Source organism: Carettochelys insculpta, chromosome 19 (assembly GCF_033958435.1).
Source record: "Carettochelys insculpta isolate YL-2023 chromosome 19, ASM3395843v1, whole genome shotgun sequence".
Classification (NCBI taxonomy): Eukaryota; Metazoa; Chordata; order Testudines; family Carettochelyidae; genus Carettochelys; species Carettochelys insculpta.
This window is the reverse complement of record NC_134155.1, coordinates 724,808-751,235: the sequence shown is the minus strand read 5'-3', so window position 1 is coordinate 751,235 and position 26,428 is coordinate 724,808. Positions and strand designations below refer to the sequence as shown.

Here is a 26,428-nt window from a genome sequence, read left to right as displayed (position 1 = left end):
ATCTGAGCTGGAGTCCGTGTCCGAGTGTTAATTGAATTTACTTCCGGCGTGCAACACTAGTATAAGAATTATTGTAGACTTGGAAATTCTGATGTACATGGCAATGGCAACAAGTCTAGCATTGAACAAAGACTTTTTGGAGTTGTACAATCTTTATTTTCATGATGATGAATCCCTTAAGTAAACAAAGGAAGGTGAAGTAATACAGTCCTATAATTCTGTCTGGCACTGTGACATGTATATGCCCTCTATCACTGGGGAGGTCTGCCCCATACACACCAGAAGCAGTGGGAGGAGGTGGAGCAAGGAATGGGAGGGCAGGTCAGAGGCTCTAATAATTACAGGCCAGTAGGTCTAACTTCAGTACTGGGTAAACTGGTTGACACTATATTAGTAAAGAACAATGAGAGAGAGAGAGAGCTGGGTTAGTCTGTATTCTATCAAAACAAAAAGGCAGTCATATAGTACTTTAAAGACTAACAAAATAATTTATTAGGTGATGAGCTTTCATGGGACAGACCCACTTCTTCAGATCATAGCCTTACCAGAACAGACCAGTCTAGTAAAGAACAGATTTGTCAGATGCATAGATCAGCATAATTTGTTGGGGAAAGGTAAACATGGTTTCTGTAAAAGGATATAATTCCTCACCAATCTACTAGAATTCTCTGAATGAGTCAACAAGCATGTGGACAAGGGGGATCCAATGCATATAATGTACTTAAATTTCCAGAAAGTCATTGACAAGATCTCTCACCAGAGGCTCTTAAGTAAAGTAAATTGTCATGGGATAAGAAGGAAGGACCTCTCATAGACTGATAGCTGGTTAAGACTAGGACTCAAAGGGTAGGAGTAGTTGGTTTTCAGACTGGAGAGTGGTAACTAGGGGTGGCCTGCAGGGGTCCGTACTGGGACCAATTCTATTCAATCTATTTCTAAATGATCTGGAAAAGGGGATAAACAGCAAGGTGGTGAAATTTGCAGATGATACTAAACTGCTCAAGATAGTTAAGAACAAAACAGACTGTGAAGAGCTTCGAAAGGATCTCACAAAACTAGGTGATGGAGCAGCAAACCAGCAGATACATTTGGTTCTCCCTTATCACTTTAAGTGCCCAAATCACAGGCAAGTTTCAAGTCTGTCGCTCTCAAGACTTCTTATTTAATTCCCCCATCCCAGACGTGCTGGAACTATGGATGTAGGGGGTTGTGTCATGCAGCACACCCTAGATCAGTGGTTCCCAAACTTTTCAGCATCATGCCCCACCTTTTGATTTTTGAGAAACCCTCACTCCCCTGCCTCTTCTTTACCATCACCCAACCCCCCCTTTAACAAAAGACTCCATTTGTAATTTAAAATAAACACAAAAATGATATACAAATGTTATTTTAAATAAAAAATAAGCACAAATAGTTTTTCTTGGCCACTTGCAGGTGCCTGGTGCAGCCCCAGCTGGCCAGCTGACTGAGTTGTATGCCAGCCCACTGAGCTGTGTGCCAGCCGCCAGAACTGCTCATGCTAGCCACTTGCTCAACGGCTGCTGGGGCTAGCTGCCTGAGCTGTCCAAGCCCCAGCCCCACGCTCCCCAGGCCAGACACCCGGCTGTCAGCCCAAGCCGCCTGAGCCCCATGTTGCTGGGGCCAGCCACCCACCTGAGTCCCATGCTGCTGGGACCAGCCACTTGGTCACCAGCCTGGGCCCTGCAATGCTGGGGCCAGACACCCAAGCCCCCTGGGTCCTGCAAGCCAGCTGGCTGCCTGAGCTCCACAAGGCCATTGAGCCACCCACCTGAGCCCTTCCCCTCCCACAAAACCAGGCACGACCAGCCCCCTGCTCTTACCCCATCCCCCTTACCTGAGCCAGGCATCTCCATTCCCCTCCTCTCCTCCGCAACTCACACTCACTCACCTCTTCAGGTGGGTCTTTGCCAGCTGCCTGCTTTTTATAGCGGCTGTGCCAGGTCACCCATGTAAAATGGCAGGGGCTAAAAGCTGGAAGCAAAGGGTGGGGGGGAGTTATGGGGGGGGCTGGGTTGCCTCAGCCCCCACCCCAGAATTTCTTCATGCCCCCCAGTTTGGGAAACCATGCTCTAGATTGAAGAAACAAAAAGCAGTCAAGTAGCACTTTAAATACTAGCAAAATGGTTTATTAGGTGAGCGTTCGTGGGACAGACCCACTTCTTCAGACCATAGCCAGACCAGAACAGACTCAATATTTAAGGCACAGAGAACCAAAAACAGTAAGCAAGGAGGACAAATCAGAAAAAGATAATCAAGGTGAACAAATCAGAGAGTGGAGGGGTGGGGGGAAAGGTCAAGAATTAGATTGAGCCAAGTATGCAGACAAGTCCCTATACTGACTCAGAAAGTTCCCATCACGATTTAAACCATGTGTTAATGTACCAAATTTGATTGAAATAGATTGAAGAGGTTTCCATCACATACAAGGTTTGCAGTTTGATTAAATGTCTCTCAGCACCTCCACTATAACAGTTGTTCCAGCACCCCTGCCACAACCTTCCTCTTTCAGAATGATCATACTTCCGATGTGAAGGGACTGGACATAACATGATGGGGAGCTGGAAAAGCTTTCCCTACACGTCACCAATTCTTTTCAAGCCTGATCTGCTGCACCCTGTTCCAGTCCCAGGCTTCCCATCACACAGTCCTGTAGGGCCCCACTCACTTGTTATCTCCAGCTTGGCTCCTTCCTGGCTGAAAAGACCACTTCTGACAACCTATTAATGCAAAGTAATGCATATGGGAAAACACGATCCCAGCTATACGTATGAAATGATGGGGACTAAATTAGCTGTTACCACCTGAGAGCTCTTGGAGTCATTGTGGATAGTTCTCTGAAAACATCCACTCACTGTGTAGCAGCTATCACAATGCAAACAGAATGTGAGGAATCATTAAGAAAGGGATAGAGAATAAGAGAGAGAGTATCTTATTGCCTTTATATAAGTATTCTCACATCTTGAATACTGCATGCAGATGTGGTTGCCTCATCTCAAAAAAGGTATCTTGGCATTGGAAAATGTTCAGAAAAGAGCAATAAAATTGATAAGTTGTATAGAACTGTTGACATATGAGGAGAGATGAATAAGACTGGGACTTTTCAGCTTGGAAAAGAGACAATTAAAGGAGGAAGGATATGCTAGAGGTCTATATATAGAATCATGACTTTTGTGGAAAAAGTGAATAAAGAAGAGATTTACTCTGTCCCATAACACAAAGACTAGGAGCACCAAATTAAATTAGCGAGTTGCAGGTTTAAAACAAAAAAAAGGAAGTTTTTCTTCATACAACACACAGTCAACCTGTGGAACTCTTTGCTGGAGGCTGTAGTGAAGTCCAAGACTATAACAATGTTCAGAATAGATAAATTAATGGAAGATAGGGTCATCAACAGCTATTACCCATGATGGCTGGAGTGGTGGCCCTAGCCTCTGTGTCAGATGCTGGGACTGGTGATAGTGGATGGATTGGTTGATGGTTGCCTGTTCATTCCCTCTGTGGGTACCTAGCACTGGCCACTGTTGAAAGACAGGACACGGGTTAGATGGCCCTTTGGGCTGATCCAGTGTGGCTGTTCTGCAGAGAGGAAAGGGGTTTGCCATCAGTGACTCAGGGAGGGAAGGAAAAGACTACAGAAGACAGCAATGAACTAGTATTGGCATTTTTGTGATTCAGTGTGGCGTGGGGAAGGGATAGGTCAGCAGTTAGAGAACTGGCCTTATAAACCAAGGATTGCAGGCTCAGTTCCTGAGGTGCCCTTTCAAGGGTCTAGAGCAGGTTAGACTTAGCAAGGGAGAGATAGCTCAGTGGTTTGAGCATTAGTCTGCTAATGCAGGATTGTGAGCTCAGCCCTTGAGGGGGCTGTTTAGGGCTCTGGGACCAGTGCATTAAAAAAAAAAAAAACACTGTGAGGGCTGGTGACAGGCCCTGCTGTGAGGGCAGGGGACAGGGCTCCATGACTTCTAAGGCTCCCTTCTGCTCTGTGAGAGAGACGTACCTCCATCCGTTCACGGGGCAGGTGGGGCACCTCGGGGAGCTCCCCAGGCAGCACGCTGGTGACAAGTGCCCGAGGGGTAGCTGAGTCAGTCTGTCTCTCCAAAAACAAGCAGTCCTGCGGCACCTTACAGACCAACGGATACTTTGGAGCAGGCGCTGTGGTGGGCAAAGACCCGCTTCGTCGGAGGGGTGCGGGGGCTCCCGAGAGGGGCTGCATTCAGCCTCCCGAAAAGCAGGGCGGGCCAGGGCCAGTCCAGGGGCGACCAGCGCTGACAAGGTCACTTCAGGCGGGGGGATGCGGCCCATTATTGGCAGCTAACGTAGAGTTGGGAGCCTCACAGGAGCGGGGGGCGGGGCGGGCCGGGCCGGGCCGGGAGCGCTGGGGGGGCGGGGCCGGGAGCGCTGATCTGCCCGGCCCGGCTCCGGGGTCTCACAGACGACGCGGCTCCGCCCCAGCAGTATCACGCTGGCGCTGATTGGCCCCCGCCTGTTTCCAGCCCCTTCTCAGCCAATCAGAGGCTGCTGCAGTTTTCTCTAAGGAGCGGAATAAAAAACACCGGGTGGAACCGGCGCGGGCGAGATTCAGCGTGAGGGAGGGAGAGCGCGAGCTGAGCTGAGCTGAGGTGAGCTGAGGTGAGCTGAGGTGAGGGGCGCTCCGCGGGGAGGGCAGTGGGGGTCGGGGCTTTCCCGGGGAAGGCAGTGGGGGCACAAGGGGGGGTCGGGGCTCTCCCGGGGAGGGCAGTGGGGGTGAGGGGCGCTCCGTGGGGGGGCGGGGGGGCACAAGGGGGGATCGGGGCGCCTCGCAGGGAGGGGAGAGGGGGTTGGGGCTCTCCCAGGGAGGGTAGTGGGGGCGCGGGGGGGGGCTCGGGGCTGTCCTGGGGAGGGCAGTGGGGGGCACAGGGGAGCGGTGAGGCTGGGGCCATGTTTTGGCGCCTGTTGGGGTCTGTGGGGGGCAGCCGGGGAGCTCAGGTTCCCAGCCTGGGATCCCCAGGGCTGGGGTCAGGCTCTGCACATTCTGGGGCTGGCCTGGCTGCCCCTCTCTGCAGGGCTGTGCTCTGTTCTCTGGGCTTGGCTGTTGCCCGCAGTGGCTGTGTGGGGTGAAGGGTGCCGTGGACTGGGCAGGACTGCACCGCACCTCGGGCAGGGGGACACTGGGGTTCTCAGAGTAGGAATGTGCACAAGGGGTCAGCCAGGGGTTCGGACTCTGCTTTCCTCTCCTTTGCAGCATTAGGGGTGAGTCCTTGTCCTACTACAAGCCCCTAGCCCAACCTTCCACTTGGTAAATGGGATCAGATCCTTGGTGCTGGGTGCTGAGCCAGGAGGAAGGGACCTTGTGGGCTCACTTTGTTCAGAATCCAGTAACCTGGGATGGGCAATAATTTTTTGATAGGGGGCCATTCCAAAATTTTGGTGAGTGGTCAAAGGCCACACTTTTGTACAGAGGGGGTGTAGGGTCTGGGATGGAAGTTGGGTGCAGAAGGGAACTTGGGGTAAGGGACTGGGATGCAGGCAGCTCCACAGACAAGGGGAGCAGTTGCTCTGAGGCCCAATGTTTCAGTCATGCACCCTCCACCCAAGGTTTCATCTCTTCAGGGTGTGGAGCAGGGCCTCCCCACACTGTGCTCCTGGGCCCACAGTAGTTGTCAGCCCTGCTGGGGCAGGATAAGGTGTGGGGTCTGAGAGGGCATCTGGATAAAGAAGGGGGTTGTGACCTGGGGCAGCATATTGGAGTGTGGGGTCTGGGTATGGTGCAGGAGAGGCTTGTGGCTTAGGGGAGAGGAGTCAGAGGGGTTGCAGCGTCTGGGAGGGGGTTGGGGTTCAGTGCCAGAGGCAAGTTGTGGCTGGGAGGCTCTTATCTAAGCAGTTCTTGGACAGCTTACAGCTGTCTGCAATGGGGGGGCTCCCAAACCAGCAAAATCTTTCACCTCCTATCAAAACAAAAAGCAGTCAAGTAGCACTTTAAAGACTAGCAAAATAGTTTATTAGGTGATGAGCTTTCGTGGGACAGATCCACTTCTTCAGACCAGAGCCATACCAGAACAGTCTCAATATTTAAGGCACAGAGAACCAAAAACAGTTTTCCAAATTTTCCAAAATGACCACGGCAGTGGGAGTCTCGGAGTCCTTGAAAACTAGGCCCAGGAGGTCTCAAATAGGGCAGCCGAAATCAGTGGCCACTTCTAAAACTTCACTTTCACAGTTGTTTTTCAGTGCTGATCCACATTCCATCATTGGTGTGAGCTTGATGGACCCAAAATGATTAACAAGACTGGCTCATACTCTATGGGCATAGAGATCCAGATTAGCACCAGACGGGCCCAAACTTCTCTTGCCTTCAGTGCTGCAGATAGACTGACATGTTGGATGATGCTCCCTTCTGCAAGCTGCTGTATTTCCTACTGGAGCCTTCTTAAAAAGGAAGTCTGCCTTGTCCTCAGTCTCCATCTCCCTGCAGGTTGCAGGCAGGACACTGGGGTTGCCATAAAGCTGGGCCCTGAGTAGGCAGTGGGAGACATCACATGCTTTGGTTTCACCCCGGTGTTCTTTCATACCTGCTGTTCAGCCGGTAGAACAGAAGTGCTGAGCACTCATTTGGAGTGCAGTATATGTAGCAGAGGGCCAGAGTAGGTGCGTGTGCTCTCTCTTCACTTCTGGGCTGCTTGACCTTGACTCTGGATTTTCATTGCACAGAAGTTAGTTTTCCACCCCCTGGCTTCTATTTAGTGTATAGTTTAGTACTTCTGTTAGAACATATATCTGTATTTGAATTAAGTTTCATGTGGCAACCACAAAATCTAATTCTAGAAATACTGGCACATAGGAATGAACTTAACCAAGTCCCATTTTCCAGTTGCTACAGGTCTAGCTACTAGAGGAAGAAGGCCTCACGTGTTGCAATGGCTCCCACACTTGCTACTGCCCATCGGCGACGCTGGTGGATGGCATGCACAGCTGTTGTAGAGAATCTTCTCTTCTCTGCTGTTCTGCTGGGCTGGGCCTCGCTGCTCATCATGCTGAAATCTGAAGGGTTTTACTCCTACCTGTGTCATGAGCCAGGTAAGGAAGAAGCCTATGGGCTGGTCACGTGAATTTGTATAAGTTTGTTGTTCTAGGGTTTTGTCTGTGAGATATGTCAAGGCTGGAACATGGCAAAGCAGTTTGCAGCGTGTATGCGCTGCTGTGAAGAGCAGCTATGTGATGAGGGTGGATGCGCTGACCAGACTTGGAGGAATGCATTCTCCTGCCCTAGATTTCCTTGGCGACTCAGTGACCTATCATTCATATAGAACGTTGTTGGGTTGTCATGTGCTTTGCAGAGCCTGAAGATAGGACCTTGGTAGATCAAGGAGTCTCAGAAGAAAATTTTTGGTGGCTTCAGGTTATGATCACCAGCTCTTGCTCGTGGCCACTCTCACGCGCTTTCCTAAAATATTTAGTCTCGGAGGGGTAGCCATGCTAGGCTGTAGCTTCGCAAATAACAAGCAGTCCTTTTAACACCTTAAAGACTAACAAATTTATAATGTCATGAGCTTGCTTGGGTAAGGCCCACTTCTTCAGATTAATTAATTCATCAGATTAATCTGAAGAAATGGGTTTTACCAACAGAAGCTCATAATCTAATATATTTGTTAGTCTTTAAGGTGCTACAAGACTGCTTGCTATTTCTAAAATACTTAATCAGTTTTAGGAAAAACACCTACATACCTCCAAATCATTGCAACTCCTGTTGTGAAAAGTGAGAATAACAACCATACAGATATCACTCTTCACAGCAGACCAACAGCCCTGACAAACTTGGGGACAGATCAAGCCCTGGGTATGGGTTTGTGGGAGGCAATGAAGGGCTGGAGCCTGAAGCCTTGCAGCCAGGGGATGGATCCAAAAGCCATGGGAATGGCACTTTAAGCCCTGTGGACAGAGCGTTTTGTTGTGCCACACAGGGCTGAAGTCCAAAAACTGAGCCCCACCCTCTCTAGCAAGGTAGGAAACCCAGTAGCTGCCTGCTCCTTCAGCTTTGTGCGCCGGGTGTCTCCAGGAGGCAAGGTTCCTTCCAACTGGTGCAGCCATACACTACCTAATTATAAGCCCCTTTCAGGGGCTCAGGGCTGCTGCACATAGCTTGCTGTGGCTGGGGGAAATGTTTGCTCCTCCAGCCCAAGGGGCTGGATTGAGAAATGGGCTTTAAGAGCTACAGCCCATCAAGCCCCTGTGTTCTGGACCAGCCCTTTCTGGGCCTGGGGAAGGCAACTCCATATGCTGCTGTTCCTTCCTCTCTCTAGCTGTAGTTGCTTCCCAGCAAACTTCAAGAAGCTCTGTCCCTGCAGCTCTTATTGGCTGTGAATTGCAGCCAATAGGAGTTGCAGGAGGTGGTGACTGCAGGTGAGTACTGGGCAGCATGGAGGAGCCACCTGTTTCACACCCCCGGCCCATCAAATGGGTAAGTGCCCTGCACCTTTGTTCTCCTTCCCTGGCCCTGATCACCATCCACCATCCTTCCCAGCTCCCTCCTAGACTCCACACTCTAACCCTGAGCCCCATCCTGCGCCATAACTCCCACCCAGATCCCAGACCCTCACCCTTATCTTGTGCCTGAGCCTGCTGCTACACTCCAAACCTATTGGTCTTGGCCTGGAGCCCCTTCTGCACCCCAAATATCTGAATCCCAACCCCTCCCCAGAGCCTACATGCCCAGCCAAAGCCCCCCCCATGCACTGAAGGCAAACCTGATGACATGAAGTCCAGGATGTGGTGTCTAGGGGTGGCAGCAGGGGTCATGGAGGAGGAAGTGAAACCCCACCCCTGCCACAGGTCATCCATGTGCAAAATGTATTTTATGTGAACCAATATGGAAGTGATGTGTCGCATATCATCTGTGTGTCACACATGGTCTCAGTAGTGTTTTACGTAACACATTCATTCTGTGCCTGGACATAAAGTGAAGGAAATACTGCCAGGAGAGTGCAGAACCCAACCCCTCCAGCAAGCCAGGGCATCTAGCAGCATCAGGAAAGCGGGAGGGGGCAAAATAGCCACAAACCAGTTCCCATTTACAGCTCAGGACACAGTGGTTACAAGTAAAGTCCCAGGTGTCCGCATCTGAGACACCTTAGTATTCCTGTAGCGTCTTTCCTCAGCCTTGCCTCTTGAGCTGGGGTCTTGGGGATCTTTCAAAGTGAAGTCTGACGACAAGACCTGATAGGCTATTGATTAAAGTTGATAGGAAGAGGTGGGCATGGAGACAGTGTGACAGAACGGAGGGGATGTTCTTGGTGTAGGGGAGAAGTGTGTGGAAGGAGAGAAAAGGAGTCTGAGGAAGGCAGAACCAGTGGAGTGCAGCACATGAGCAAGAGTGGGGGGGAAAAGTGAAAGGGCCCATCTTTGACTCCCCCTCTGTTACTTACACATCCCAGCTTTGTCCAAATCCTGCCCAGCATTTCTGAGAGCCTCTCTAGTTCTGTCAAACTTGTCGGGCTGCTCTCCCAGGCCATCTCCTCTTCTCTCCCAGTTGCAGTGACCTGCATAGTAAGAAATGCAAATATGGTAGGTAACCAGCTTGGCTTAACAGAGAAATCCTTGGTCAACTTAAACTTAAAAAGGGTGTATATAAGAAGTGGAAACATGGACAGTTGACTAAGGAGGACTATAAACATACGGCTGGAGAATGCCGGGGAGTAATCAGGAAAGCGAAAGCACAATTGGAACTGCAGCTGGTAAGGGATGTGAAGAGTAACAAGAAGGGTTTCTACAAGCATGTTAATAAGAGGGCTATCAGGGAAAATGTGGGGCCGTTACTGGGTAAAAGAGGTAACCTAGTGACAGGTGATGCAAGAAAAGCTGAAGTACTCAATGCTTTTTTTGCCTCAGTCTTCACGGACAAGGACAGCTCCTGCACGATGCTGCTGGACAATGCGGTATGGGAAGGTGGAGGACAGTCATTGGTGGGTAAGGAATGAGTTAAGAGCTACCTAGAAAATCTAGATGTACACAAATCCATGGGTCTGGATTTAATGCATCCAAGGGTACTGAGGGAATTGGCAGATGTCATTGCCGAGCCTTTGTCCATTATCTTTGAAGACTCTTGGAGACGGAGAGAGATCCTGGTTTGAAAAAAAGGGACAATCCAGGGAGCTATAGACCGGTCAGTCTTACCTCAATCCCTCAGAAAATAATGGAGGGGATTCTCAAGGAATCCATTTTGGAGCACTTGGAAGAAGGGAAGGTGATCAAGAGTAGTCAAGATGGATTCACCAAGGGGAAGTCATACCTGACCAATCTGATTAACTTCTATGACGAGGTGACAGGCTCTGTGGACATGGGGAAGTCAGCGGATGTGATATACCTTGACTTCAGCAAAGCTTTCGATATATTTTCCCACAAGATTCTTGCCCGTGAGTTGACGAAGTATGGATTGGATCCATGGACTATAAGATGGATAGAAAACTGGCTTGATGGTTGGGCCCAATGAGTGGTGGTCAGTGTCTCAATATCAGGATGGCAGTTGGTTTCAAGCAGAGTACCGCAAGGCTCAGTTCTGGGGCCAGTGTTGTTCAACATCTTTATTAATGACCTGGGTGAGGGACTGGATTGCACCCTCAGTAAGTTTGTAGATAACACTAGGGGGAGAGGCGGGTAAGCTCCAGAGTGATCTGTATAAATTGGAGGATTGGACCAAAAGAAATCTGATGTCCTTCAACAAGGAGAAGTGTAGAGTCCTGCACTTGGGACGGAAGAATCTCAAGTGTTGTTATAGGCTGGGGACTGACTGTCTAAGCAGCAGTACAGTGGAAAGGGACCTATGGGTTATAGTGGATGAAAGGCTGGATATGAGTGAACAATGTGCCTTTGTAGCCAAGAAGGCTAATGGCATATTAGGGTGTATTAGGAGGAGCATTGAGAGCAGATCGAGAAGAAGTGGTTATTCCCCTCTATTTGGCACTGGTGAGGCCACACTTGGAATATTGTGTCCAGTTGTTGCTCCCCCCAATGTAGGAAGCATATGGATGTGCTGGAGCAGGTTCAGCAGAGGGCAGTGAAAATGATTAAGGGGCTGGAGCACAAGACCTATGAGGAGAGCCTGAGTGATTTGGGCTTGTTTAGCTTACAGAAGAGAAGACTTAGGGGTGATTTAATAGCAGCCTTCAACTTCCTGAAGGGGAGCTCTAGAGAGGATGGAGAGAAATTGTTCTCAGTGGTGACAGATGGCAGGCAAGGAGTAATGGTCTGAAGTTGAAGAGGGAGAGGTGTCGGTTGCATATTAGGAAAAACTACTTCACCAGGTGGGTGGTGAAGCATTGGAATGCGTTGCCTAGGGAGGTGGTGGATTCTGCATCCCTAGAGGTTTTTAAGTCCTGGCTTGACAAAGTCCCGGCTGGGATAACTTAGTTGGGGTTGATTCTGCTTGAAGCAGGGGGCTGGACTCAATGACCTCCTGAGGTCCTGTCCAGCCCTAGGATTCTATGATCTCCATTGCTCTCCCTGGGTACAGCTATGCAGCCCATGACAGTGAGTCTTAGCGTTCTGGTTGACAGACATGGGCTTGGGTTACCATGCTAAAAACAGCTGTGTGGGCATTATGGCTCTGCTTGTAAGCTCTCCCACTCCTTAGGCTGCAGAGCCAAAGCTCCAGTCCCAGCTGCAATGGCTGCACAGCTATTTTTAGCATGATAGCCCAAGCCCCACCAGTTTGAGTCTGTCCACCTGGGCTCTGAGACCTGCTGCTGTGTGCTGCCTCTCCCTGTGTAGTCCTATCCCATGATGCTGAGCTGCTCTTACCACTCCATGATGGTACTATTGAGGCCATTTTCTTAGCCTGTCACTCTGACCACGTTGCACACATACCTTTGAGTTGTGGACTGACCTCCTGGCTTCACTGCATCAATTTCACATCTGTTATCTGCATCTCTGGGTACCTGCACAATTCTACTTCCTGTGTTTGGTCTTGTATCACATCACCTGCTCTGCCAGGAGTGCCAGTCTCTTGGGAGGGGAAGTGAGAAGCCAAGGATTACACTGTGGGTGCCCCATTATATGGGGGAGGGGATCCTAGTTGGATTATTCCTAATGATGCAGGGATGGGAGATGGGATTGAGTGGAGAGAAGGAGGAGCAAAGCCCTTAGTCTGAGCAAGGTGGGGCTCTGTGAGCTGAGGATCTGCAGGGGACTGGGAGAACGGCCTTTGCCTTGGGGAGTTGTGTGCTGAGAAACTTGGCAAGATCATGGGCTGAAAGAGAAAGGGGTGAAGGAGGGCATAAACTATGCTAGGGTTGTGGATGTGCAGAGCCAGTCAGGGAGGGGAGGGAGTTTGTTGATGAGGCAAAGAACAGACCTGTAGTGTGGCAAATTGAGCAGTATCCCAGCCTCCCCTGTAATTTTCCTTTAGTTTCCCTGTGATGGGAACTATGTTGCAGTGGTAGATGGGTTAGTGAGAGGTGGGCTGAATTCAAGCCTAAAACAATTGATTAAACTGGAGTTATACAGTGTAGATGGCTCCTTAACCAAGTAACATTTACAACTAGTATCCCTTTTTGGAATACTTAGTGATAAACGGGAGAGGGATTTCTAGCTAAAGATTGGCAGGAGAAGGAAACTTACAATTTTTAACCTTTGAACATTTGTAATTCAGACTCTGCGGCACACATGTGACTATTGCATAGAAAATTTCCTCATGAGCTAAAGCTTACTGACAGGGCTTTCCTCTGCATCAGCAAAAACTCTGAAGGGATTACTGGGCACAGATTTAAAGGGAGAGGGTTGGACCTTGTCCCATTTGCAGCCTCATTGCTGGAGATTTCAGTGTTCATCCCGAAAGGGTCTGTAATTCAGAAAAAGGCTGGCGCTTGCATAGCACAAATTCTTCCAGCTGTGATGTGACTCTCCATCCAGATGCTCTACCATGGGGAAGACCGTAGATTCCTTAGAGTCCTTATTTAAAAAGAAAAAGGGGAAGAATTCCTAGAACAGTAAGAAAATCAAAGTAGCAAATTATTTAGGCTAGGTCTATGCTTTAAATATGAATCAATACAATTATCGCTCAGGGACGTGATAAATCCACACTTCGAGAAACACTGTTACACCAGCCCAACCTAGTGTAGACTATGTTATCTTGACAGAAAGGCTTCTCTCATTGACGTAACTATCACCTTTTGTGGAGGTAGCTTAATGATGCCTATGGGAGAATTCTTCTGTTGGAGTAATAGCATTTCACTGAAGCACTATGACGGAACTCTGCTGCTGCAGCGCTTTAAGCGGGGGAAAAGTAAGCTTTGTGATGAGGTTGGTGAATGGAGAACTCCTGTCCTGGGCCAGATGCTGTCCTTGGCAGCTTCTAGGAAGTGGATTTAGGCTAAGCTGGCTGGGAATCTGATAGCTACACTTTACTCCACTTTTAATTTTTCTATTAACTGCCCTTCAGAACTCTTTGAACTTGCATTTTTGCATTGTGAATGCTGATTCTGCATGCTTTATCTGGGTGTGCAGCCTTTAGTGGCAATTACTGGGGACTCTGAGACCTGATGTATCCAGGGCTGTACGTTGCTGCATTTTTTTTCTGATACAAGTTGTGAGGCTGATGATCAAGGTCTTTTCAAGGTATATTATCAAGTCCTTGAAGTGGGCAATCTGCTCAGCAGGAGCAGAGATAAAGGGCTAGTAAGACAGAGGGATTTCAGGATACCAAAAAGCAAAAATGTAGTTACTGATTTACAGCTTGTTGGGTCTGTAATAGAAAAAAGTAGAAGGAAAATGTTACCTGTGGCTTGTTAACTCCTGTGTGGAATTTAGCACAGACTAAAGCCATGGAGTCCATGACATTGGAGGTATGCCTACACAGCAAAGGGAAACCGGTCCCTGAGCGAGCTGACTGTGGCTCAGACTATGGTTGTTCTATTGCTGGGCAGGCCTCCAGGCTCAAGCTGGATCTTGGGCTATGGGACCTGCACTGGGGGAGCGTATCAGAGCTTGAGGGAGCCTGGAAGCCTACACAGCACTGAAAAGCCCCCCAGTCCAACCCTCACATGCTGATGTGAGTCAGCCACAGGTCCCTGTATACATACCTACAGTCTGCAGCCATGAGTGGCCCTTATAAATCATGCAGTTTGAAAAGACCTGTTTGTGAACAGGCCAGATGTGGATCTGTGACCATTCATTGAACAAATATGTTAAATAAAGCAGCAGAAATGTAGCACTTTAAAGTACTACATTTCTGCTGCTTTGTTTTGTTGGAGTACAGACTAGCACAGCTACTGCTCTCTTACTGTACAAATATGGTAAATGTTCAGTTTGTCTGGCAATGTTTGGTTTTTACAGAATCCAAAGCACTTGTTACTGAACTAACAGTGCTATGCACAGTTTGGGTTGGAACCCAAACTAAATTTAGTGTGTAAGTAATGCACAAAGTACTAAAAAATTAAGCCAAGTTCTTATGGGGGTAGAAAATCTGCATATGGCAAGTCACCTGTTCACCTATATGCTGCCCCTTTGCTCTAGTGTTCTAAATGCACTGTCTGAGAAATTTAAAAAAAAAAAATTGGGAGGAAAAAGGGAAATGAGCAAGGGTTGGGCACCTGAAATGTTTTTAGATACATGTCCAAAACAAACTTCAGATTAGGAAGTCTGCATGTGCTGGAACACTCCAGCTCCCTGTTCCCTTCATATGATTTTGGACTATTTTGCTTTAATCTTTCTTGATCCAGAAGATTTGAGATGGCAGTCACTGTTGTTGTGAGGGCCAAGTTGATCCCCAGTATAACTAATTTTGTTTTATAAAATGCATAGAACTCGGCAAAGGGCAGTTAATGAACAACCATCAAAAGTTAAGTATTCCATAAGGTTTAGAGAGAACCATGCTAGAGTGTCTGTTTTGTTATGATGAGAGAGCGGAGTATGTGGGTCCAGCAAAGGCCAAATACTGATGGACACTGCAAGGCTTTTGTTGCACCTGAGTGTTCTCATCTTTGAAAAGCTTAAATAATTTGAGCTGGTTCTCAGGCTTGGAGGCTGCAAACCGATTCTACAGCTGGTATTAGGGGTTCTGTAAGTAGAATAACAATTGTCAGCTATGAGTCCTCTTATTCCTGCTGATACTTGCTAGCTGTTTCTGTTTCACAAGGATTTGAAACTGTTCTAATGTGTAGCAGAAGTCAGGCTACATCTCTGTTCTGATTTACTCCAATTGGAGCTTCCTGAATTCATGCTCAGGAGCACCCTAAAATGTTTGGTGTAAATGAGCACTGGCTGAAGAATTATGAAAGAATATCGCTGTTAGACTCTTCTCTCTAGAGTTTCACAAGAACTAGTGATTGGCAGTGTGATAGTGCCACACAATAGTCTGATGTGAGCTGTGTCTGAGTGAGAAGTGTGGTCTTCCCTGTAAGCAGGTACCCAAGAGTAGATATCCAGGTTTTGGCCAGGGTAAACTCTTCAGCTCCTTGTCACGTGATGGTGCAAATTCCTATTTTCTGACCGTGTAAGAGAGTTCTTGGGGTACAGTGCATCTGGGTTTTTTGTTATTCAGTTTACTCACCCAAATGAAATGCCTTCAGCTTGGTCTTCTGATGTGCATATCTTGAAGACACTGGTCTATTGTGTAGAAACTACTGAAAGGGTCAGAGAGTAACAAGCTACAGAGCCCGTCATTAAGCAACTTTGATTTTACTTGGGGTTTTCTTTCATTGCTCTGGGCAATTCTTATTTCTCTGCAGTAAGGTGGCATCTTAATTGCTACACGGTACCGCAAAAGTGGGTGATTTACAGAGGCTCAAGTTCAAGTGCAGCATCCTTGTTCCTGAGCCTTTCTGGCTGCATGACCCTACACAGAGTTAAAATCTCAACAGGTATCTGGCCAGTGTTTCCATGGTTGTGACCAATATTGCTGCCCTCTGTATGTCTGCTCTTCATGCTTGTCTGTCCATGTCTTTAGAGAGCATGATCAGGATCTGTGCTGGTAGGATAAATGCCAGCAACTTTCATAATGTCCTTTCTTGGTTGTGTTTTCCTCTTCTCCTGAGGAGAGCTCCCAGATTTTTTGGCGCACACAACTGAAAGTTACAAGGTCCCTGCATTGTCAAGTGCTTCCTTCTAACACCCTCCCACCCACCTAACTCACAGCTAAGCACTGCAGCTATCTTAATAGAGTGCTGAGATAGGGAATTCACTTCGGTTTTGTCTAATTCTTGTTTGTCAGAGTTTAACCTTTCACCCACATGTTTTCTATGACCTTATCTCTGTGAATAGCCCAAAGCATGAAGGCTTTGGATGAAGTGACCTCTCCTTCACAGGAGATTGGTAAGGCTTTGGGTCTGTAAAGTGATTTAAGCTATAGGACATGGGAGCCTGAGGGGACTTGAAGCTGGTCTGAGTATTTTGCACTGACTCTGAAATTCTTCTGTGAAGAACACCTCAGATGGGCAGGGGGAGATTTAGCTGCATCAGCTGAGGTGAGACTGCTGCTGTAATTGCTTCTGCATTCTGCACTGGAGAATGGATGCTGACAAGGTCAAAACCAAAAAAATGAGTCCCATGGACAAAGGACCTGGACATGGAAAACAGGCAACACAGAGGACAGGACAAAGGTTTATAAATGCTGGAACGAATGGCAGAGGGAAAGAATAAATCAAGCCTGTTTCTTTGCCAGGGGAAACAGGAGATCCCGTTAGAGAAAGCACTAATAAAAGAGCCTAGATAATATAAGGTAGAGACCCTTCAATAATTGTGGGTGTGGGGTCCATGGAATCCCTGTGCTTGTGTTTTATGTATGGGTATGTAAAAGGAAATCTTTCCAGTCACCAAAACTAGTGTGCTGAGTATCTGTAGGTACATGATGGCAAGTTTTATTTCCAGCTGATGCAAAGCTGGGAGCAGTCAGGTTGGTAGAGCCTTGTAGAACTAGTTTGAACTTGATGACTGCATTCTCTGTAGTTATAGAGGCTCGGATAAGAAGGGAATATCCTAAAACCTTACTTGCAGGGTGTCCAGGCAGTGGGACCAATAGGGTTAGAGAGAAAGATGAAAGCCAGAGGTTTCATGATGTTGTACCAAAAGGCAAATGTCACATACAGCTATCACACACAGGCTATGTCTACACTAGCCCCCCACTTTTGAAAGGTGGATGCTAATGAGACACTTTGGGATATGCTAAGGAGGTGCTGCAATGAGTATGCAGCAACTCATTAGCATAATGGTGGCCATGGCACTTCGAAAGTGCCACTTTCGATCGTGCGCAGCTTGTCTATGGGGGTCCTTTTCCAAATCTTTGAAATCCCCTTATTCCTATTTTTAAAGCAGCGTAAAGGTTTGGTTGTGCCAGGAAAACAGGATGTGTCTGGAATGGGATTGCTGCTCATAAAATGCAAACGGAAAAGGGACAGAATCCCCAGATCAAGTACAATGTTCAAAACTGGCATAACTGAGTGAATGTTGAAAAAGACTGAACCAAATGAGTCAGAAACCTAGGATAAACGTAGAATAGGGTTGCATCTCAATAAACCTTACAGAAAAGAGATGAAATGGAGAAATTTGAAGTAGTGCTCTGTTTTGCCACAGCTAAATCAATATTTAAGACTTGAAAACTAGAAGAAAAAGTCATTGGGAAACAAATTGACTACAGCACTTTTTGTTTAAAACATAGCAAATGATAAAGAGTTTATAGGGATGAAGGAAAAATACACTTGATGGAATTCCCATTTAAAGCTTTTACTAAAAAAAAAAAAACAAATGGAAAAATCTTTAACCATCCCTTTAAGAATTCCAAAATAAAAATTAGCTTAATAAAAAAACACTGTTTTTGAACAATAAAATTGTTTTAAATAAAGTATGTACATTTTCCTTTTATTTAAAAAAAAAAATTTGAGTCAAGGACCTGAGCAATGCCAAGTAAATCTGCTAGTTTTATATATACTCATGCATTTTGGGGGGAGGGGGGGGAACCTCTAAACTTGTGAATGTTAAATTCTGTCAGCTGTATTTGGCAATATTTACCATCAGGAAGGTAGTGTCAGTTATTAAATACAATAGAAAAATTCAGAACAATGTTGATTTACTCAACTGGGAAAAGACCCAGATCCCTTGTCATGCCAACAAAGTTTGACTTGAAAATTGGTCCTGACAGAAAATAGAAATATGTAAAAGTTGTGCAACAGCAATTTATGTTAATGAAAATATAACATAGCATATTTTTCTCTTAGAACTTTAAAACCTCTCTGGGATGTTGCAGCAAGAGAATCAAACAGCTGATGAGGCAGCAAAACCACAAATATAAAAAAAAGAAATGAGCTTCTGTAGAAATCCTTTTTCAAAGTGCTCTGATTCCATAGATGCCATTTTGTGTAAGATTAACACAAATTATACAAGAAAAAAAGGTGAAAAATATGACTAATGTTTTTGAGAATACAATTTGGGAGTTAAGAGAATTGAAAATTAAGTCTGGAGAAAGAAGTAGGAAGGCACAGTTGTCTATAGAAAGTCCAGATGAGCTGCCCTTCCCTGCCATCCAGGGAGGTTGGAGGATTTATAACTGGGAGAACGATGAGGGTAATGGAATAACTGGACAAGGAGGCGGTTGGTTCGCCATCATCTAGGAAAGTCAGGCCTAAAACTAGTGATCCCTCAGCTGGGTGTAGCTACTCTTTAACTGCTCCTGTCACAGTGCAGGGAGTTGGGATGACAGAGTTCACATGAGCGTCAGTCCTTTCAGTTAATTGTTCTAGACCAGTGGCTCTCAAACTTTTCGGGATCATGCCCCTTTTGATTTTTGAGAGACCCTCATGCTCCCCCATCTCTTTTTTTACCATCATCCAATCCCCTTTTAACAATTAATAATTTAAAATAAACACAAAAACTTGATATAAAAATGTTATTTAAAATTAAAAATAAGCACAAATACCTTTTGCTTGGCCCAAAAATTTAATAAAAATGTAATTTTAACATCAGAAATAGCAGAAATAAAATGAATTTAATATTAAGGATGATGCTGCATTTTCTTCACAAGTTGGGAAATCCTAGGTTTGAAAGATGAAAGTTCGCAACGCAAATCGTTTCTGACATCCAGTCAATTTCTTTGTTTAGTTTTTAAAGTGATTAAACTGGAAAAGCTCTTTTCATGGAGGAACGTTAACACAAGTGGAAGAATAATACATAGCACTTTTATCAGCCTTCAAGTACATTGGGAAATATTTTATCCAAAATTCTTCCAAGCTTGAGTTTTCAAAATTATGCTTTGCACTTGAATCGTATTTTATTTCGAGTGCTTGTTCTTGCAATACTTATGGAGATGTATCGACATCATCATTGAATGGATTGCCTATTAATTATTGAATGGGGTTGCCAGAAGAGTTATCTGGAAAATAGTGGATACCAGAGTCAATGGAGCCGTGCTGCCCTGCCCTGAGCTGTGAGCCAACCGCCAGAGCCTTAGTGCTCCTCCCAGCCCCAGGGCCCCCTTACCTCCTGCCAGACCTTGACCCCTGCTGGGCTGACACTGGCCCAGCCACTGGCTGTGAAGGCTGGTTCCAGCCCCATGCTAGACATGGCCCTGGCCCCATGGATGCCACCTCTGTCCCAAAGAGGCTGCTGGCATGGCCCCAGAGCTGCAGGCACAGACCAGGTCCTGCAGAGACCAGCTGCAGCCCTGGCTGGGGCACCAGACGCTGTGCCACCCCATCCCAGCCCAGAGGCTGACTGTGGATTGGCCAGGTTAATGGCACAGGCTCCACCTTGTGGGTGCTTGGTGGAGCCCCAGCTGGTCAGCTGCCTGAGTCCCATGCCAACCACCCATCCCCCTGAGCCCTTCACTGCCAGAGCTGCCTGCTTGCCCGCCAGCCACCTGGGCCAACTGCCAGCCACCTGAGCTGCCCACCCAAGCTGTGGGTCAGCCACCTGAGCCACATGCTGCCAGGGCCAGCTGCCCACCTGCGACCCTAAGCAACCCAAGCCGGGGCCAGCCACCCGAGCTCTGTTGCCAGGGCCAGCCACCTGAGCCCTGCAAGCTGCCTGCCCGAGCCCCTGCCCTCCCCCAAAGCCAGGGTCCACCAGCTTCTCGCTATTACCTCCTCCCCCTCCCTTTCTTCCAAGCCAGACTCCCCATCTAACCCCGTCATCCTCCTCCTCCCTCCCCCTACAACCCACACTGCTTTGCAGGAGGCAGCTAAATCCACGTGGGTCTTTGCCAGCTGCCTGCTTTATATAGCACCTGTGCCAGGTCACCCATGTAAAATGGCAGGGGCTGAGAGCTGGAAGCAAAGGCTGGCTCTTTCTTGGATTGGGGAGAATGCCGGGAGGGCTGGATTGCCTCCTGCCCCCTCTGGAATTTCTTTATGCCCCCCAGTTTGGGAAACCATGTTCTAGACCAACCGCTCATGCATATGACCTGACTTTGTTTTTGGTGGCCCACAACTAGATGTTAATAAAACATCTAAGTGTGGCCCTCCCAGTCACACACTGTTCTCTGGCACACATGAGAGGCAGGGGGGCAGGACAAACACCAATCCTGGCTTCTCAGCACATGCATATTAAAACTGCAGGGAGCCAAGGGGGTTTTAATATGCAAGTGCTGGATATGGACAGCCCAAGGAACTGGGATTGGTGTTTGTCCCATCCCACTGCTGCGGGTGTGTAACCGCTCTAAGGAGAGGGATGGTGAAACCCATGAGGGCTGAGGTGGAGAGGGGCAACTGTCCGGGGCAGCTGCAGGTAGGGATCTGTGGGGGTGGAGCAAGGGGCAGAGTTATATGGGAGAGGGGGTAGGGCAGGTGCAGTGCAAGCCTCAAGGGGCCTGAGGAGGCCATGCAGTGGGGACTGCACTGCAAGGCGCAGAGCAGTGCAGGCCTCAAGGGGGCACGGGGTGGTGCAGTGGGGGCTGGACTGCAATGCAGGGCATACAAGCCCCAAAGAGTCTGAAAGGACGGGTGGTGGGGAGAACAGTGTGCAGTAGGCAATTGCAGTGTAAAGCCCAGAATGTGTGAGAAGGACTTGCAGAGAAACGGGGGTGGGGGGAGGGGAGGGCAATGTTTCTCCTTCGGTGGAACTGACAGAAAATCTCTTTTCTGGACTTTGAATAATAGCCACAGAAGCTGTGAGATCCTGATCCTCTCTCCATCAGTGCTTCCCCTGCTGGGGGTCACCCAGTCCCACCCAGAGCCCCTTTCCTCTCCCTGTTCCAACTAAAAGAGTGTGGGGGAAAGGGGAATCTCCAACCTCCATATGGGGTGAGAGGCAGCTCGGGGTGGGGTGGGGGGGGAGAGGAGGGGTTTCACTGGGTTGTACCCACCCTGTACAAAGGTGAGAGGGAAATCCATAACAGTAGCCAAAGGATCATTCAAGCCCGGTCACCGTTATTGACAAAGCAAACCCTGTACAATGGAAACGTTCCATCTTAGCGACATAACATCAGGGACGTTTCACCAGTGAGCTGGTGGTGATCAGTTTCTCAGCCCATTCTGAGTCTGTAGAGCTCCATTTTACTCAGATACCACTTCTTTAAGTTAACTCTTGCTGTTATTCCCTCCAGTCAGAAATCACAAAGCCCACTCACTCATTCATGTTGGTAACTCATGGGTTTCCTGTGTGGTAGGTTATCCTCATTTTTAGAGATGATGAAACTGACAGCACAAAGAGTTCAGAGCTAGCCATTGAATGCAGGCATCTTGACACCAGGCTGTGTATGTTCACTGAAAAACCATCTGCCCCTTCTTTCTGCTTTTATCATCAGTGTTTTCTGTCTTTTTCCCCTCACTGACAGGTGTGTCTTTTCTCAAATTTTCTGGACTATTAATAAAATTCTAAAACTAACATTCATTTTAAGTATTAAATTCTCAATTAAAATTATTGTATTATGGTCAAACAAGACCTGAAAATATTTTAAAACATACCCAAAACTTTATATATAATACTAAATAATTATGACTTTCTGACAGAAGCACATTTTCTTTGGTGGCCCTGAAAGCTGTCCATTTTTGTTTGTGTGGTCCTCGGTAGGCTTTGAGTTTTACATACCTGTTCTAGACTAATGGCTTATCTGCACAGTGATTGGAACAGAAATAATTGAACCCTCGATCTAATGGACTAATGGTGGACAGGGTTATCTGTTGATGCTGAAAGTCCATTAAATCGGAATCTGCAGGACTGGAGGCACCTTGCAAGACGCACTAGGGAGTGCTGTGTCCGAAACCTGGGAGGAACACAGCTGGTTCAGGAGAGTGTGCTTGGTTGCGTGTTCTTTGCGCTGTTTACAGAGCACAGCCTCTAGGCTTACCTGCCCTAGCCGCTGCAGCATCCCTGGTGGCCACAGCCGTTGTGGCAGCCCCGGCAGCCGCAGCCACACCTGTGGCCCCAGCTGCAGAGGTGGCTCCAGCAGTAGCGGCCCCAGTGTGTTGCTGGCATTTATTTGGTGTGGGGGCAGTACTGGCAGCATCTGTTATTTCCAAAGCATATTAAGTCGGGGTCCATTCAATTGAGGGTTCACACCTCGGGATTAAGATTGGTAGATTGACCCGTGTGTATCTAGGCAGTTGGATCTGGGCCTTTTTGTCGCAGCAACCTGCGTGCAGGGAAGTTCTGCCTGCCCCTCTTTGAACCCAGTTGCAGAGCTGCCTCTTTCTCACTACATTGTAACAATGCTTCTCTTTTATCTCATGTAGAGAATTTTACCATCAGCTCTCCACAGGGGAACAGGACGGAGCAGGATGCTGTGATTCGGATCAATGGATGGCTCATCTGCCAGGAGCAGGATGAAATGCTGAACCTGGCTTTCACCATTGGATCCTTTTTGCTGAGTGCCATTACTCTGCCTCTTGGGATTGTCATGGACAAATATGGTCCTCGCAAACTGCGTCTGCTTGGCAGGTTGGTTCCATGAAGCTTACCAACTGATTCAAGCCTAGAAGTTATTTTTGAACCAGAGATTGTGCTTAGCCCTCGGTCTTGAGTTCTGTACCATGGTATCTGACAACTATTATTGCCTCTGTAAAAGGGATACTCAGGAGAATGAGAACCTATCTGCTGTTGGAGTGAACGGGCAATCTCCCAGAGCTCTGTTAGCCAGGAACAGGGTAGCATTGACACTGGCAGGTGAACTCATTTAGCATGTTGAATCATAAAATAAGGAGAAGGGAATGGGGCTTATGTCCATTTTCCTAGGGTCTGATGTCTGAATTCTCCAAGAAACAAGGCACTGGGGGAAGGAAGAACTGTCTGCTGCATCAGTAAGGGTGGCAGTCAAGCTGCTATAAGTCAGTACCCAGCATGGTGCTGGTGGCATGGTAATGCTGAAGGTGCCGTATCACACAACAAAACACAATCTGTCCTGCTTGTGGTTACTAAACTGCTTCACCCCACATGACTTGCAAGAACAGGCTATTACCCCTATTATGCTGCAGGTAATTGCATATTGACTGTCTAAAGCTTCCCTTGTACTTTCAGGTGGCAAAGGAATAGTATGTATCACCTCCTGTCTCAAATTATTGCGTAGTGTAGGCATTAACAGGTGCTATGACAGAATGCAGGGGAGAAGTGGCTTCTTGGGGAATTGGGCTCCAGACCATCTAGGTCTGTACGTCTCTTTTATAACAATGTGAATTGCACTTGGAACTGACCCAGTACCTCATGCAAAAAGCTAAGGACAGTTATTTGAGCTCATATACCTTCCTCATTTAGGAGGTGAGCAGGTGAAGGTTCTGAATGGTCTTCATACAAACTCCTGCCTCATAGCAAACCAGCCTGGATAGATGTGCCAAAGATTGTTGGAGTCTTGTCAAAAACAGATGACGACAGATGGGAAGAGCCTATGGGACTTAGACACTGCTTGAAACTTCCAAACCTGTTAGTGCCTCAGGTTTGAGTTTGCATTGGAAAGGGTTGGCTCTGAATACTGGAGAAGGTGTATGAACAACCTTCATCCCTTTCTCTAGATATTTGTCTCCAAACCATCAGCATTCCTTCCATCTTATCCAGATTCTGCTTCAGCCAATTAAATATCAGTCTCAGCCTTAGCCAGGGACTGAAACAGTGGAAACTGTTATAGTAGGCTTTCCTACATATGGTTAAAGGCTTCAATTTTGTTTCAGTGCCTGCTTTGCTGTGTCCTGTTTGATGATTGCATATGGAGCCAGTAACCCAAATTGTAAGTACAGCACAGTGTGGACTCTATTGAAAGGGTCTTGGGAGTGCTACACTTTTGAAAGGTTCAGCTAGTAACTGGGGGCTGTAGCGTGCAGAGAATGGTAAAATTGGGGCACATACTCTGACTGCAGTGTCCTTAGTGAGCTAAAGAGATCACTCCAAAGGAGTACAGAACAAACTTTGCTTATTGCCTCTTGGGTGGAATGACTGAAAGGCAGGCCCAGCTCTTCCCCAGAGCGCTGATGGGAGTGCAGTGAAAGCCCATAGGGTTAGGGTTTTCCTTTTGAGTCCAATGCAGATTATCTGCCGTTAGGGAGAATGCTGGGGAGGGTAGTGGGAGAAGAGATCTTCAGTTTCTGCAGAATTCTGATTTGCCTGCTCCTAGAATTTTTTTTCCTTGTGACCTTAATATATGGAGATATGTACATCTCTGAGAGCTGGAAGGGACCTTGAGAGGTCATTGAGTCCTGTGTCCCCTACCCTCTTGGCAGGACCAAGCACTGTCCCCGACAGATTTTTTTAAATACAGTCTCTTTGCCTCTTGCCCCAAATGGCCTTCTCAGGGATTGAACACTCAACCCTGGGTTTACAGGGCCAATGCTCAAACCACTGAGCAATCCCTCCCCATCTTGGATTAAAATTAACAGCATGTAGATCACATGAGCCAGTGGGAAAGACGCATTTCATCCTGTCCAGGGGTTTGGTTCAGTCTTTGCCAAATCTACTTTGTTGGAGCCATGATTCTGGGGACACAGAGTCCATCCAGTAGATCACGGGTGCACAAAGGTGGGGATGTGAAGTTTCAAAACGTGGGGCACAGCACAGTTGGCTGCTGGGTCTCAGGCTCATCCATCTCATTAAAAATGTTGAAATACAGCACTGTTTTTATGCCTGTGTATTCACATTTATATACCAATAAATGAAGTTTCTACATTCTATATAACTTATTTTCTTACATGTGACATAAGGGTTTTTTCCCCCAAACAAAAATAACTGAAATTTCCATCAGTTTGGATTACATTGGACAGGTTTGAGGTGGGGGCTGCTAATTGCAGGGGGAAAAAAGTGGGGCCCCACATAAAAACTGTGCTTACCCCTGCAGTAAATGCTCTTGTTTTTTCCGTGGTAGCACTGTCAGTGCTGATCTTCATCTCACTGTCTCTGAATGGCTTTGGTGGAATGTGCATGACCTTCACTTCACTTACGGTAAGTGAAGAAAGTTGTTACATGAGCAACTGTGTATCTGCCCATGTTTCTTTTATCCTCTTTGGCCTCCATCCTACAGCTCCCTGCAAATTCCCACCTAGAGGGAATTGGGAAATCTGATTTTTCCCATTTGCTAGCTGGTGAGCTGAACTTCATTGAGGGGCGATATGATAGAGGTATATAAAATCATGAATGGTGTGGAGAAAGTGAATATAGAAAAATTATTTACCTTTTCCCATAATACAAGAACTAGGGGACACCAAATGAAATTGATGGGTAGTAGGTTCAAAACTAATAAAAGGAAATTTTTCTTCACACAGCGCACAGTCAACCTGTGGAACTCCTTGCCCGAGGAGGCTGTGAAGGCCAGGACTCTATTAGGGTTTAAAAAAGAGCTTGATAAATTTTTGCAGGTCAGGTCCATAAATGGCTATTAGCCAGGGATAAAGTATGGTGCCCTAGCCTTCATAACAAGGGCAGGAGATGGATGGCAGGAGATAAATCACTTGTCTTCTGTTCTCCTTCTCTGGGGCACCTGGCATTGGCCACCGTCGGCAGATGGGATGCTGGGCTTGATGGACCTTTGGTCTGACCCAGTATGGCCATTCTTATGTTCTTATGTTCTTAGTAAGTTGAAGACATTCAAGCTCATGTGTATTTTGATGTGAATGGGGAAGTTGGGCTGCGACTCATCCATTTGAAAGGTTGATATTGGATGGTTAGCCCAGGACGCTGCTATTCCTTACCAGAGGGAAAAAATTGCTTTTTTCTGTCCTTTGAACCAGATTCTGCATTCACTTACACCTGTGCACCACAGCTGACTGAAGCAGGGCCCCTATGCAAATGCATTGAATTTAGCTCTGACATACTCTTAGGGGTATGAGGCTCTTGAAAGTAGAAGATGTAGTGAAATCTTGGAAAGTGGGGAAGTGGTGTTTCCAAGTGGCAGATACTATTGTCTGCAGTGTTGCAGTGACCAGCGATAAGGCAATTAACAGCACAGGAGTTGTTCTGAGGTGGGGGCAAGTTGTAGTATAAAATAGTTCCTTTTGAGCAAGCCTGTGTGACATTTTTCTCTCAAAATGGGGAAGACAAG

The 26,428-nt window shown here is 47.2% G+C and overlaps 1 protein-coding gene across 4 annotated transcripts in view; it reads left to right on the top strand.

Annotated features, from left to right (window-relative positions):
* Positions 1-4,604: 4,604 nt before the first annotated feature.
* SLC43A2 (solute carrier family 43 member 2) overlaps positions 4,605-26,428 on the top strand; it is a 59,280-nt gene continuing 37,456 nt past the window's right edge. For 2 of the 4 annotated variants that reach the window (XM_075013437.1, XM_075013434.1), the window contains exons 1-5: positions 4,621-4,640; positions 6,869-7,074; positions 22,647-22,851; positions 24,072-24,127; positions 25,256-25,332. In XM_075013437.1, the coding sequence (XP_074869538.1) occupies positions 6,915-7,074; positions 22,647-22,851; positions 24,072-24,127; positions 25,256-25,332 (498 nt within the window). In that variant the 5' untranslated portion in view covers positions 4,621-4,640; positions 6,869-6,914. Of the gene's footprint in view, positions 4,651-5,217; positions 5,251-6,868; positions 7,075-22,646; positions 22,852-24,071; positions 24,128-25,255; positions 25,333-26,428 lie in introns of those variants that run through there. The other 2 variants (XM_075013435.1, XM_075013436.1) reach the window with 2 other exon arrangements.